This window comes from Lissotriton vulgaris, chromosome 8 (genome assembly GCF_964263255.1).
Source record: "Lissotriton vulgaris chromosome 8, aLisVul1.2, whole genome shotgun sequence".
In the NCBI taxonomy this organism is placed as follows: domain Eukaryota; kingdom Metazoa; phylum Chordata; class Amphibia; order Caudata; family Salamandridae; genus Lissotriton; species Lissotriton vulgaris.
Genome location: NC_141696.1, coordinates 622,493,677 through 622,509,533, shown reverse-complemented (window position 1 = coordinate 622,509,533; position 15,857 = coordinate 622,493,677). Strand labels below are relative to the sequence as shown.

Below are 15,857 nucleotides of genomic sequence, written 5' to 3'. Positions count from 1 at the left end.
CCCCTTCTAGGTTGGAGGCATCACCCCTTCTTTTAGTACTACCTGGAACAACTTGGCACCACCATTTAAGCTCAGTCTTCAAAATTATTGCAGGGGGATTATCTGGGCTTGCTGCCTGGGTTAACTTAAGTTCTTTTATTGTGAGCTCAACTTGTTCTTCATTAAATTTGAGTAAAAGGTCTTCTGAGATTTCTTGATCTCTATCTCCTCTCTGGGAGTCCTTGTCCCGTACAATTCCCTTATGTACTCTTCCCATGCTGCCTCACTCACCACACAATTTAATTCACCATCTGTTGTTCCAGCTGCAGCCTTTACTAGTTGCCAACATTGCCTTAGGTTTTTCTTCTCTATGGCTTCTAATAGTTCTAACCAGAATTTTTCTTTATATGACCTTTTTGCGGAGAGTACCATTTGCTTGAGTTCTTTTTTCTGCTTGACTAACTGTTCCTGTTTCTCTTGTGTAAAGTTCTTTTTTTTGTTTCCTTTGTGCTGCTCTTATCTCCCTTTTCTTATTTTGGCACGCCACTGAGAACCCTTTACCACGGTTTGTTTGTTTTACCCTTATGGGATTATCCCCTTTTAATTTTATCTTTAGGCATTGCACAACTTCTTCTAATTTTCTAATAAACCATTTCAGATTTTTATTCTCACAGTTTTCAGGTGCCATTTTTGTTTGCATAGCCTTCAGTTTTTCCATATTCCTCAGTTAAACGTGTCGTCACGCGTTTGGGGTACTCCACCTCCTGGGTGATCACTATTTCTCTCTGTAATTTCCTTCCCCCCGATATTACTATGTGTAGGAGTTTGTGATCACTCACCTCTTTTAGGTCTAACTTAAAGTCTCTTATTAGATGAAAGTTCCAGGCCTGCAGGAATATATAGTCAATTGGGCAGTTCTGTTGCCCTGGGATAAACGTTTTTCCTGCCAGTGAGTCTGACTCTGTTCTCCCATTTACGCAGTGAAAACCTCTGCCACCTAGGGTGTATATTAGTTCTAGGTCTTGTTTCGAAATTTCCCCAGCTGGGAACCTTGCCGGGTTTATTCCGTATACCTCTAACTGTTCCCTATTCCAAAGGTCAGCCTTTTTTGGGTTTAGTTTGATTGAAAACCCCCATTATCATTATTATGTCTGTGGGATAATTTTCTAGAGTACTGTCTACATCCTCTTTAAAACACCTCATTTCCCTTTCATACTCCTCCCCATTGTCCCACTGCATGTAAACATTCATTAAAATCAACATTTTATAGTTTAGATCCCATGTCATGAGTTCGATTCTGCTTGATTGTACCCATTTACATTTTGTATTCAACAGTTTAATTTCCCTCATTACTTTTGTTGATATCAATGTCATCAGCCCCCCCGAGGGCCTCCCACGATTTTTCTTTATGGCAGGTTTATGTATCTGGGCATAACCGTCAAGGGTTGGGGTATCGTCGCATAACCAGGTCTCTTGCAGGCAGGCAATGTCCACTTTATTTATGGATTCCTTTACATATTCCCATTTTTGCTCGTGGCCTATCCCATTTACATTCCAGGTTAAGAGACCTAGTTCTTGCGAACCCCCTCCATCCTATTCAACGTCACTCAGAGCACCTTCTTCGTCTGTATCCACCGAATTACTTCCATTGCATTCTCCCGTGTGATTACTATGTAACGACCAGTTGCCCCATGAGGAATCATTCCCTGTGTTGTCTATTACAATGTTCAGAGAGCTTCGATCTCCTTTTGTTCCTTTATAGAGAATCACTTGTCTCTTCTGTAGCCCGGAATGCTGTTTTAAGAAGTTGTTATCTTTAGAGGTTTTTATATCACTCTCTGGGATAATCCTTATTCCCTGTTGCGTTATCTCATTTGAGGCTTTCAGGATTGCCCTCTTTACCAGGTCTGAATAAAGGGCGATTTTTGTTATTTCCTTTCCATGCCTGTTTTCTACAAAGCCAACATGCTGGAGGTCTTTAGAACCGATCCCCCTCAGACTGCCGCATTTGGCGAATGCGGCCAAGATCAGTGCTCTATTCAGGGGATTAATTTTTCTTGTCCGCTTCTCTTTCCTCCCTGCTGGTATCGGGTCCAGAAATAACCAATTGTTACCATCTCTCTCATATAAGTTTGTGTTTATTTCATGCGCTTGTTGGCTGGTAAATGTTCTCCCTCCTTTCCGACCTTTATTTCTCATGTTGGGTTCTTCGTGTATCTGTGATCTTACGGACCTTTGTTCAGTAACCCGTTCATCCATTAGCCTTACTTTTTGTCTCGTCGTATGGGTGGAGGGCGGGTTCTCGGTTTCCTCCCTGTGAGTATGCTTTTTCCTAGGTGCTCTCGGGGTCTTTGGGGTCATTGAATTTTTTGCCTCTACCTGTATAAGTCTCTGTGTTATAAATGTTGGGGCTGAGGCATTTAGTCCTGACTGCACCCCCCCCTTCGTTACTTCCTTCCCTTTTCTCATTCCTACATGTTTCGTTTGCCTGGGCATTCCTATCCTGTTCCTGGTCCCGAGTGTGACATACCCACCGCGCCTTTTTATTAGCATAGGTCTTTTTGATATGTACACATTGTCCATAGATTCTGCAGCATCCTTTGCTGTTTGTTCTGCGGGTTTAGGCGATCTTTCAAGTGTTATCCTGTCTCTTTCCTCATTTGGTGGGGGTATATCAGTTGGCTTTACCCTGCTTGGCAGTTGGCTCTTTATTTCTCCGAGTTCTTCTTCTATTTTCTTTAGATGTTGTTTCTGAGCTTTCAACACTCCGTTGTTTGAGAGGGTTACTTCCAGGATTCCTTGAAGTGCCTTCTGCATTAACAAGATTAACTCCATCAGCGAGGATGTTGGCTTTTCAGAGAGCACCGAGTCCTGTGTGGTTTTTCTGACTGGGTTTGCTGGGTAACTAGTCCTTAGGCTCTCTTGGTGTATTGGGGATTTTTGCAGTGGATGGTGCTGCTGGAATTGATCTGGTGCACCTCCCCAGATAACGCTCTGGTTCTGGCCTTCGCTTCCCCTGTGATCTTCTTCAATCCCTGGTGACAACAGTGAGAACATCTTTGGCGATGATAATAGACGAGGCGCCGAGATTTGGTTATTTTGGCTCTGCAGTGTCTGGTTTAACGATTTGAGGTTCACCCCATCATCCTCGTTATCAAGGTTAACCTGGAGTTCTCCCTTATTTAACGGTCTTTGATTTTCATCTAGCAAGCCTGAGTTTTCACCAATTTCTCCGCCAATTACCACTATTTCTCCATCTATATCCGATGTTATTGCGGGGTATAATGATTTATAATGTTTGCCTACAAACTCCTTTATGGACTTTGACGCTGCCGTGTTGTATGATTGCACCCTCTTTTTGCCTTTTGGGCATTCTTCGTTGCTCTTTTAACTTTTCTTTTCTTTCGTCTCCCCATACTGTTTTCCATAGATGATGCATGACTTTCCTCCAGTGATTTTGAGCCCTCCAAAGATTTGCTCCTTCCTAGATCATCCAATAGTTTTTGCCCTCTTTTAGGTGCCATTTCTAGTCAAGAAACTGATGTTATACTAAGGGTTGTAATTCTTAATTATTAAATATACTTATAGTGAAAGTTATTCACTTACCTCTGTTCTGCCTTTGTTGCCTTCCGCCTGCTGCCTTGCCCCACTGATGCTTATTATCGATTTTAAAGTCTGCGCCTTCTCCGTGGGTGTTTTGGTCTTCTGGGGGCTGGTGCTTCAATTGCACGCCCTTTCTTGCCTGCTTATAACTCAAAGTTATCAAGGTATTTCCTAGCAGACTCAGCTGGATTCACTGAACCAGCTAATGGCTCGAGACTGCAGGAATGGGGCTGAAAGGGGGCTGAGTTGGGGCTGGCGGTCAGAGGCGCTCTCTGCCTCCGCTGCGTGTGCAGGGGCTCGTTGTGCTCGGGAAGCCCTCCTGCTCGCGCTGCACCCGCACCCGCTCCCCGCGTCTCTCCCTGCCTCTCCCCAAGGGCTCCGCTGTTCTCCGAGGCAGGGGAGGAAATATTTTACGTTTTGCCCGTTTGCCCGCCTGCCGCTGGAATCCGGCAGACAGGGGCTTGCTCCGAGCTCCGTGCTCCGTGTCCTCCTTGCTACGGGTCTCCACGCCCTGGGTTTCGGTAATCGCGGCGCTTGGTCTGGCGGGGCGTGGCTTTGGCAAGGCACGGCGAGGCGGCAACACTAGGCGAACAGAGTCTGGAAGTCACCAGTCGTGAACAAGCGTATCTTGTTCTGTTCTCAAATTGGTCGTTTTAAGGTCCATTAATGTTTTAGGGTAATAACACACGCATATACCCAGGTCACAAGTCCTATAACAAGCATTTGCAATGCACTAGGTCTCCTGTTTATGCAAATTTGAGCTATTGGCATCATAAATGACAATGCCTTTTATTTAGGTTTTATGTTTTTAGAACATAAATAAAAGGCATTGTCATTTACAATGCCAATAGCTTAAACTCGCGTAAATGAGACCTATTGCATTGCAAATGCTTGTTTAGTGCAGCAGTTCAGATTGATTGTAAACTTGTCAATACTGAATCACTTGTCAAATGATTAGATCACTATCGCCCAATTTCTTCCCTATAGGGATACTGGCATTAGAACCCTGTGCCTTTTTAAAAACATTTTTTTTGTGGAGGGGGGAGGGGTAGGTACTTACTGCTTTACATCAGCATTCTCTTATCAACCCCGTTCTTGAATTTCTTCTTTCATTTATTTCGGCCTTCTTTCTTCCTTAGCCTTAATCCTCTATTTATTCTTCCTTCACTTCTTTACTTATCTAAAAAAAGAAATAATTATTGCGTAACAAAGGGCATGTGCTGTCTGTTGCAATATATTGTTAGCCTACAGCGGCCTTGGAGCCCACCCTTTGCTTACAATTCATTGGCATTATTGTCACTGATTTACTGTCTTCTTATTATTCTTCTTCTGTAGGCTTTCCTTCCTCTTGTGTTTGTCCGTCCCTTGGAGCATGAATGCATTTCTTGTCCTTCCAGTGCTCTTTTCAGGTGCTGGTTAGTCCATGCATGCATTGTCTGTTGCAAGGCATATTATGGCTTACGAATAACATAGAAGTCCTTGGAGCTTGCTCATTTCTTACCATCAGTTGGCTCTCCTTGTCACTCATTTGCCGCTTCTTATTCATGCCCCAGCTCGTCCGTCTTAGGCCTGTCTCTCCCAGGTAGCATTGCCTCTTTCCCATTTCTTTGATTTGCATCTCTGCGTCCACTGATTGTTTTTCATTTACCTTTTACGCACTCCATGAGAGTGCATGTTTTTTAGGCATATCTCCCATGTACCTCCTGGTAGGAAGCTGGCTCAGTATATAGTATATTAAAGTAAGGTATAGCGTGCACAGAGTCCAGTGGACACCCAAAGGGAGGTTGAGGTAAAAGTAGATAGCACCTTACTCTATAATATGGTAGTGTGGTCGAGCAGTAAGGCTGTATCGGAGGGCATTGTAAAGCATGTGTTGTACACACCCGATCAGCAAATGATATCATTCACTCAAAGACTGAATTTCAGACCAATTGGTGTTGTACACACCCGATCAGCAAATGATATCATTCACTCAAAGACTGAATTTCAGACCAATTGGTGTTGTATAAAAATATTCTTTTAGTTATCTTATTTTCTAGAACCAATATTGCCTGGCACAGATAAGTAATAAATACATTACTGTAGTAATGCATTTTATAAACCGTTTAAATTGCAATTGGATATGCACTTAGATTTGATTACAGTGGAGTTAATAGTAATGCAATTCTTTTGATCTCCTGTACATATACTTCGTATTGGCTTTTTAGTAGAATGTCAGGTAGATTACTTTTCTTACACAGTGCACTGGATACTGCACTGACATTTCCTGTAAACAGGTAAGTGTTTTTGTTATTTAGTTACAGTTTTAAAGGGTTTCATTGAATTTCCAACTCCATGCTTAACATTGTTTTTCTGTGAAAAGTTTTTATCATATGGAGGAAAATAGGGTTATCGGTTCAAAGGTAAGTATTCAGTTGTGGGAGTTTGTATTCTGGGGGTAAACTCCAGAGTCCCTCAGGGTCAATGATGCACTCTGGTTTCACCCCCAGCAGCACTAAACTGAAACTGAAAAGATTTTGTTTAGTTAAGTAAAACCAAAACAAGGTTCCAAAACATCAGATACATTGTAGCGTTAAAAGCACACCAACATATATACACACGTTAAAACTTAGTTGCATCCATTTCTTTAGACTTTCAGTTTGAAGTATAAAATTGATATGAGTGGGTAAGACACCACCTTTTTATACAATTCATTAAAATGAATTGATATTTCTTTTTACAGTACAATTAATGTTAAAAAGGCAGACCATGACCACTAAACGACTCTGTGACCAATTTCATTGTGTCAAGACTATTTTATAACTGATTAAAATCTTTGTTACGTAGCTACTAAGTTGCGGATCATTCAAGTTAATGCATTTTAATTTGGCGGGTCATTTGTGGCACTAGGGCGGCCAGGTGCAGAGTGTTGAGGCCCAATGTTATCCAATGAGGGATGGGGGCCTCCGGTTGGTGGCTGCTGACTAGCAGGCCGCTGGGTTGTGGGAGCAAAGCTCCTGGACTTAAGCTCAGGGCAAATGGGGCGTTCAAGCCAGCACAAACAGTGCGCACTCAGCGGAACTGGGCAGCCGTGTGCAGAGTGCTGTTTTAGCGTCTGGTGCCCTGTAGCTTTCAATGAGGAGTCTCTGGTTTGCAAACACACAGCAGGCTCGGGGACAAAAGTCTTCTTGGTGCAACCACTACTTGGCGAGATAAGTTGGGATGCTGGGGGTTGGTTAGGCACCGTCTGTTTGGCCATCTAAGGCTGTGGGGCGTCTGGTGCAGGGGTGCCTTTTAGGGTCGAATCTTCACACCAGCTCCTGGTTGTGTTTGAGTGGGGGGACATTACCATTTGAGTCTGTTGGTGAACAAATCCGGTGTTCAAGGGAAGCAGTCCTTTTCTTTTGAAGGCAGGGCAGGTCCTCAGGGTTCTTGAGGCTGATGGCTGCAGGACACACCAGAGCTTTGCTTCTGCAGGTTCGAGGTGGGGACCTTCCGGTAGGGCTGGGGCTAAGTCAGTGGGCGTCCTCCTTCGTAGCTTCGGCGCAGCTGTTCTTTTCTTCTTGTAGTTGCTTGTCTGGGGAAGCAAGGTTCAAGGGTGCCCCTAAATACTAGATTTATAGGCGTTACCGGTAGGTAAAAGGTTTGGACCAATTGGTCCCTTCCCTGGGTTGGGTACACCCCCTATTATGCAAGCCTCCAGTGGAGGGGGCATAAGCCTCACCCTGGTTGGCTGGGTCTCTCCCCCCCCCCCCCCCCCCCCCCCCCCAATCTGCAAGATTGCATGGGCTGCGAGTTGTGATTCACCTGTCCTCCCCTACCTGAGGGGTGGCGTTGGCAGAGGTTGGCACACCTCCCTTACTCACTTCGTTTTCCCGCTGGTTCTCCTGCCCAAAGTGGGGGTCAGAACCAGTGGGGACCAGGTGTTGGAAGCAGCTAGTGGCCTAAGGTAACTCACAAAAGCAGCAAGCCTTTGAAGCTTCCCCTTCGTGGACCCTGCCCATCCTTGGGGAGGAGGCTTGGCACCTCGTCCCAGGATGTGCATTTTTCAGGCCCCCCCCCCCCCCCCCCCCCCTCCCGAGAGCAGCAGGTGCTCGACCCAGGGGTCCAGAAACATGTCTGGTTGTAGCAGGTGAAAGCAGCCACTCAGCCTGGACACTAGTGGTAGGTCATTTTCCGGGGGCATCTCTAAGATGCCCTCTGTGTGCGTTTTTCATTAAATCCCACACTGGCATCAGTATGGATTTAATGTGCTGAGAAGTTTGATACCAAACTTCGTGTGTGTGTCCTTTTCCGTGTCCATGCATGTAGAAAGAGGACACTTTCTCACACCTCTCTCCCCTGTGTTGCTCTGTTGTATACCCTACTCCATGTTGTGCTTACTTGCGAGACTCCCTGTTGCATACCCCCTCATGCGCCCTACATGTTACTTCCCCGTCCGACTGGCTCAGTAAAGCACATAACTACCTGGAACTAAAGCCGGTTCTCCAAGATTTGAAAGCATTCCAGGTGCACTTGAGGGGATTCTGTGCTTATCCAAACAGACAACACAACAACTATGTTCTACCTCAGACAATGGGGCACACCAAGTATAGACCTATTTGTGAGTCCCGAAAGCGTCAAATGTCAAAACTTTGTGTCCAGGTTCCTACACCTCCAGTCCGAGGGAAAGGCCCGGTCAACAGACTGGTCAGGGAGATTTGCATACACTTTTACATTGGTCTTTCGTCTGGATTCAGAGTCTCCGATCAAAAGGGCTCTACACACCTTGGTTGTGCGAAGTGCACCTATGTAGTACCTACATGAGACCAAAGCAATTCGGAAAGGGAACCAACTCTTCTCATTTCCTGTAGCCCGATGGATAATGGAACTTATCCAAACATGCTACACAAAGGCAGGAAAACTCTACCCACATACCCCAGGGTACTCCACCAGGACGAAAGCTCCTACCTTAGCGTTCCTATCGGCGAAATCTGCATGCCCGCAACATGGTTATCCTCTCTCACCTTTACGAACATCCAGTTAAACAATGATGTACAAGTGAGAGAGTGCTACAATTCCTGTTGCAAATCCTCCACGTTTCAGCCCGTTCTTCCCAAGGGACCAAATACTGCTAAGTAATCAGAATCACAGTAGGTGAACCCAGAATAGGCTTCATGTTGCAAAAAGAAATTATTACTTGCCAGTAGGAGTCGTTTTGCAGCCTGAATAGTTTTCTGGATTCACATGCGACCCGCCTGCCTCCCTGGAAATGGGGGCTAAAGCAGCAGGTGAGGTAAACCGCACTTCAAAGCAAGGAAAGATCCAAAAAGAACAGACTACGCAATTAAAATTCTGGGGCGCCGTTGGGCGTAACACGAAGGATGGACCTAGCACCAAATCCCACCATGCCCACACTGATTTTTATATAAAACAAACGAAATGGAAAAATGACGACATTATTCCAGACCCAACCACTGAATCCAGTATGCCCTGATACATGCCCACGATGCGGGTCACTGAGGTGAGCTTGTTCATTCTTCACTCCCTACTGGTACACAATATTTGCTTGTCTAGAGGAGGCTTCTGGTTGCGTTGTTCCCATGGAGATCCGACCGGTATGGCTTGGTCTTCCACCCCCCCCCCAAAAAAACAAGGAACTAAGTGTTTTTTGTACTAGGATTGGTACTAGCAAAGAGACTCATTGCTATTGCGTGGCTTCGGCTTGCCCCAAGCCCCACCTCCTGCCTGTTGATGCGTGGTTGAGAGACCTGTTTGAATGGGCGACTGCAGAAGCGAAGTGAACGAGACATCCGGAAAGATGAAAAATTTGAGTATGTTCTTTGGGCATGGTGTTGCTTATATGTTGGATATCATGAGAGTTACTGATTTTGCCCCGTCCTGTAAATTTGTATTTATGTAGGGCTGGTGGGGAGGGTACAAACGTTTTTTTTTTTTTATGGAGAACCCCTATGGAAAAATGCTGGCTGTGAATCTCAATGTCAATTTTTATTTTTTTATCACTGAATCCAGTAAACTCTTCAGGCTGCAAAATTATTCCTAATGGTAACTAACCATTTTTGCTTTCTCTTCTAATACCACAGAGGAGATTGTGTTCAGATTTTGTGTGTACATTGGCATGTTCCACTTAATTTGCCTGTATCCCATTTTTCTTGTTTGTGTTTCTTTTCATTTTAGATGGTGATCTTATAACAATTTTTGACAGCTCGGATTTGTCCTTTGCTATCCAGTGCAGTAGAATACTTAAACTGACTTTATTTGGTAAGTTCTGTCTCGTATTCTTAAGTCCAGTAGTGTGGTAATCTGTTGCAGGGTCATATCTGTACTGCTGCCTACTTTTTGAAAGTGCTGTGATATTTCTCATATGTAGGACTTTTGCATATGCATAAAGGTTTTTACCCCACCTCTTACCATGTTATTAAAGTTTAATGATACCGCAACAACAGCTACTGCGAAGTTTAAACTCCACTCTGCCCCCTCCACTCTACCATATTCCACTGTATGCCACTCCACCCTATCCCACTGCAGTCAACTCCACAACACTGAGCCTGTACTCTATCTATGCTGTTCCACTGTATGTAATTCCACTTCTTGGTATACCACTCCACTGTTCCCCTCCCTACACCATTCCACTGTATGCCACTCCACGATATTCCACTCTGTCCCTACACTATACCCTATTCCACTGTACTCAACCACACTTTGCACTGCTCAACTCTATGCCATTCCACTGTACCCTCCTCTACTGTACCCTGGCAACTGTATCATACTCCACCCCACGCTACTCCAAATATATGCCATCCCTTGCTACTCCACTACATGCTATTTCAGTGTATGCTACTATCCTGAACGCTTTTCCACAGTATGCAACTCCACTTTACACTATTCCACTCCATTCCCCTCCGCCACTCCACCCCACTTCACAACATTATGCCCCTCCACTGTACCACACTATACTCTACTGAATAGCACTATACTGTACCAACAACTCACTTGTCTCAATGTAACTTTAAAGCACTCTGACACTCTACGCAACTCTGTGTACGCTGCACCACCTCAGTTAATATACAGCACACAATTCCCTTGAGAACAGCATCGGGCTGCCAGATCATATATTCGAAAACACGACGATTGTGAACATTAAATACCCAGATTTGACGTGTTAAGGACTTGGAGCAAGCTTAACGGCAGCTGCGTTTGAGCCTGATCTTTTGGACTTGCTTAGCCCAATAAGTGAAAATCGTATGGGCAGATATAGAATTTTAGAACACTGTTGGATTTCCCTGTTACAACCGCGTCCTTACAGTCTGACAAAATATGGTCGGTTAATACCACAACCATTAAAGTTTTTTCGAGAGCCTTGAGGAAGTCACTAAATGTGACTAAACATGTGTTGGCTGTTCTCCTGCAAGCTGATCAGGTCTGTGTTGTGTTACGATTCTTGTTAACATCTCTCCATCTTTACCGGTTTGCGAATAGGGGTACTCACAGTCCCAACCGAAATTGTTATGAAAAATACCTGTATAAATTAAAGGAGAGCATTTTTGTATGAACTCCTCTCTGGTGTTCACCTGTGATGACTTTTTTGGTTTCATGATATCAACTTATCAAGGTAATACACTTTGATTTCTAAATGTTTATAGTGCTGGAGTATAATCATGTTGTAACTTATTTCACTACGAAAGTTGTTGGTTGATTTGATTATACACTTATATGCGCGTACTGTCACCCTACGGGTATCCTGGCGCTTTTGACTGAATTATGTGACCAGAATGGAATCAAGTCCAGCCCGGTGAGCAGATAAGGGGAAAATTTAGACTTTTTGAAAGAGCCATGTTTTCAATCTCTTTCGAAACTCCAACAAGGTATCCATTTGTCTAAGACTAGTCGAAGGTTATTCCATAGGTGAGTTCCCACCACATTGAATGCCCTTCCGCCAGGTTCCTGTGTGTCTGTGCACCCAAAGTAGGAGGGTACACTTTTACCCTTAGTGGCACCGTTAGAATGTTCTTGCTGCTGGATATATTTGTAACATTTACCACAAATTTGGTTGCCCAGTTTATATGTAACTTCTTTGAGGTGCGACTTCTCTGTACACTACTATCGATTCTTGAATTGTAAAAGATCTGCATTTGCGATGGGCATCTTTGAGAATCTTCTTCAGGTGTCCGTTGTTTCAACCACTCTATCCTAAGTTGTACTGCTAAATGTTCCACGTGCAACACGTGTATCTGTCTGTAGCAGATTCTCTATACACCGATTACTATATGGTAGAGTTATGCATGGTATGTGGACTTAAAACTTGAGTATATTTACAGAACGATTGTTACATGCGTTTAAAGTTTTCTTTTGATCTCAAGTTGTGTTTTAGTTTTGATACTCGCACATTTCTGAAATAAAACGTTAATGGCTAGACGTCATTTTGTCTTTGCCTGTAAAAATGTGATTATGCAAAAGCATATTTACGGCTTAAATTTCGCTTCTTAAACTTGATTCAACATATTTTTTTGTAGTTAATGGTCAACCAAGACCTCTAGAATCCAGCCAAGTGAAATATCTCCGACGAGAGCTTATAGAACTTCGAAACAAAGTGAATAGATTGCTTGATACTTTAGAACCTCCTGCTGAACCTGGATTTTCTGCAAGCCTTCATGAGAATGGTAAGTCTTTGCTTTTGAGTATTTGTATTCCTAATTATGTCATTCCAAAGTGCTAAACAGTAACTTGTATTTTTTTCTGAAATGCTTATTTAGTGGCCCAGGTTTTTTTCCCTATTAAAAAAAAAATGTATGCTTTCAAAGAGTGAAAACTTTACAAAATCTTCCACTACTCTAACCGGATATTACTGTTGAGGAAACTGGGCCTTTCCTTATGGTGTAGCAAAGACATCTGCATGACGTTTCAGCATACCTTCTCAAATGTCATCAGTGGTTAAATCCTATACAATGGAATACTTTTATCTCTGATAAAATGTGCCAAAAGGAGGTAAGATCAAAAGAAAATTGCCCACATTTGAGCCCTTACAGTTAAAATTAATGTGGGGACAAATGTAAGCCAGAAGTCAATCCCTTATAAACATTTGTATCTTATCCATGCATATTGTCAAGTTTAAGGCATGCACAATTATTTGGACAGTAGGCACCTTCTTGGACATCTGCATGATATGGCAGAGTGCTACTGTGATCCTTACACCTCCCCCACCCCACCCCAACTAGAGCAGGTTATTGCCCCCTATTGTGAAACAGTAACATGGAAAATCTCTTTAACACTTTGGTAGAGTTGTGACAGCTGGATAAATATTGTTGATAACCTTACGCCAGTGCCCTTTCTTCTACTACTACCAGAAGATGGCATGCTGAACCAGCAAAGAGTAATTACTCTGTGGTTCTACATCTGTCTTATTTCTTTCCCCACATTATGCCAAATATGGTGTTGGAAGAGAATGTGCATCTTCATCATTAAAAGTATGTATCATGTACCAGTCTAGGAGACACCAGGAAGAACCTGGGTTTAACATCAAGCCAATATTAAAAGTACAGGATGCTGCCATTTGATCTCCATACCAACTCCTACTAAGATCCTGGCCATTGCACTGGCCTTTGTGCGAAAATCGAATGTCCATTGCTATCCATTTCTAGAATGCAGCAGGGTAGCATCAAAGAAAGATGGAGAACTGATCCAAAGATCACTTTGTGTGATTCGGGATGACCGCTTCCACAGAGGGTAACTCTGTGGTGTATATACTCGGAGGTTGGGTAGTTTATCGGCCAACCTGCGCTGTCTAAACCGAGGGGCCTCTGTTTTCACAATCCCGATTTCCTACTCCGCAGTGTGATCTTGGGCAGATAGTTCTATCTACCGCAGCATTTATTTCCTTTTAGCAGAAAATGGGGACCACTTTCAGATTGGTATTCTATGCGGTCTCTGGACGTTCACTTTGTCCTACTTTGAAAAAGCGACCTTCACGCATGTCAAATAAGCTATGACAGCGCCTCACTCTGAACCTACAGTATTGGAGTTTTCTGAAGTGGCAGAACTGTGTGTTTAGTTTTAAGTTGATACATGGCTTGTCTGTGTGTTTGTAAATGGACGGACTTTAAGTGGGATGAAAAAACTGGGGCATCTAGAGTCCGAGAGCATGTGCTTCTCTGCGAGGCACGCTATATTCTGTGAGGTTTGAACACGCCAACTTATTTAACAAATATTGGCAAAACCAATAGCTCTAGCTAAATACTTCTAAAGCCCCAAAGGCGAGACCTATTGGCTATGACAATGCTTATTATTTGCTTTGTAACAACTTGAAGATTTACTCATGTATTAGTTTTACACATCTGAAACTATGTAAAAAATGTTTATAATATTTCACCCTGACCCCAAAAAGGCATTCATTGATGAATGGGTTGAAAACAGTTTGGGATGTTCCTTAAATATGATGCGCATTCTAATCAAACATGCTAAAATTGACATAGGAGAAATTATCAACAAAATTAATGAAATTGAGGATATCTTAAAACCACAAACTAGTAAAGATGATGTGGCGAAACTGCGAAAAGACACGGATAGCAGGCTGGAAAAATGAAATTGAGATTGAGGAACGCAAACAGAGGAAATTCAAAACAGATGCAAGGGATAATGCTCAAGGTAGAATCCTTACATTAGTGAAACTATTTGATACACTCAAGACGAATTTCCGATTTCAACAGCCGACAGGAATTCCAGTGAGCACAAGTGAGTCTGAAATAAGTGAAAGCAAATTAAATGATGGAGCAAGAGGCATCACTCCATGCAATATTTTTATTTATTTATTTTTTGAGGTGCAACTCATGAATTTGGACAAGAGCTTGTCCGGAGGAAGGGGTCGCAGAAGAGAGAGAAACCAAAGCCGAGGAAGAGTACCAAAGACTGCCTTATAAAATCTAGAAAAAACAGAAGAACAAAAGAAAAGATACTACCCACTAAGAAGTCGCAAATAGAGAGCTTAATAATTAACCTCTCACAACATGTACTAACAGAGGATGAAACATCACTACTAATTAAACAAAGGCGTGTCATTTTGCCCAGAAAAACATTTTGATCAAACGCAAGTCAGAATTGACTTGTATAAATTTATACGGAAACTAAAACTCTCAAATTCATGCATGCAAAGCTAATAATGTACTGATCAATGATTAGGGACCACAAGTAAGATGTAATGCTACTTGGACAATCGAGGAGATACCAGATATCCAAAACATATTTGGTATTCTCTACGATCGCAATGAAGAAGAATTAACAGGAACTCAGCTCATTGAACACCTAGATGTAAGAACGGACCAAAGAGTCAACAGCGGCTTAAAACTGAAATCCAGATTCTGCCCAATGCTGTCTCCAGGCAATCGATTTCATCTTTTCCTAGAAGCCATCATTGAAGAAATTGAAAAAATCCTGAACACACGGAACATCGGTAAAAGAGAAAATTTGACGAGCAAAGAAAGAAATGCAATCAAAACATTGAAAGAGGATGCAAATCTAATAATAAAGCCTGCTGACAAATGGGGAAACCTAGTCCTTATGGACACCCAGGACTATGTAAACGAAGCAATGCGTCAACTGAATGACTCCAGAAATTATTGCAAATTGGACAGTAACCTGATCAATAAAATTACATTACAATTAAATGAACTTCTACAAGATTGGAAAAGCGAAGGACTGATAAATTATGATGAATTTAAGTTCCTTGTGAAGGATTTCCAAGTAACACCAACCATTTACTTCCTTCCTAAAATACACAAGACACTCATCAACCCTCCGGGCAGACCAATTGTCTCGTCTTGCGATAACCTTTATGAAAGAATCTCTCAATATGTTGATATATTCCTGGCACCTATTGCCAAAAATATTAGTTCACATAGACACTGGTGAATTTTTGAGAATTTTAAATGGAATCACATGGAATGACCAATATCTATTAGTGACCATTGACTTGGTATCCTTATGCACATCGATTAGACGTGAAATTGGGCTTAATGCGTGCAGCTATTTTTTAACACAACAAAACATCAATGAACTGCAACACACCAGCATGCTTCTTGAAATGAGAACTTTCTCACCAATAATGTTTTTATATTTAATCATTAGCTTTACAAACAGGAATCTGGCACCGCAATAGGCATATCTTTTTTGCCAAACTACGCGAATATAACGATGGGATGGTGGGAGAAAACATTCCATGGGATCCAGCAAACCAAACGGACCTGGATACAATCATTCTATGGGTCCTTTACCTAGATGATTTGTTTTTAATCTGGAATGGAACA

At 42.7% G+C, this 15,857-nt stretch overlaps 1 protein-coding gene across 1 annotated transcript in view; it reads left to right on the top strand.

Moving 5' to 3' along the window:
• The window catches only part of TFG (trafficking from ER to golgi regulator), a 123,272-nt gene that overhangs the window by 20,749 nt on the left and 86,666 nt on the right, over positions 1 to 15,857 (top strand). The window contains exons 3-4 of the mRNA XM_086934502.1: positions 9,739 to 9,822; positions 12,075 to 12,221. Coding sequence (XP_086790628.1) covers positions 9,739 to 9,822; positions 12,075 to 12,221 — 231 coding nt within the window. The remainder of the gene's footprint in view (positions 1 to 9,738; positions 9,823 to 12,074; positions 12,222 to 15,857) is intronic.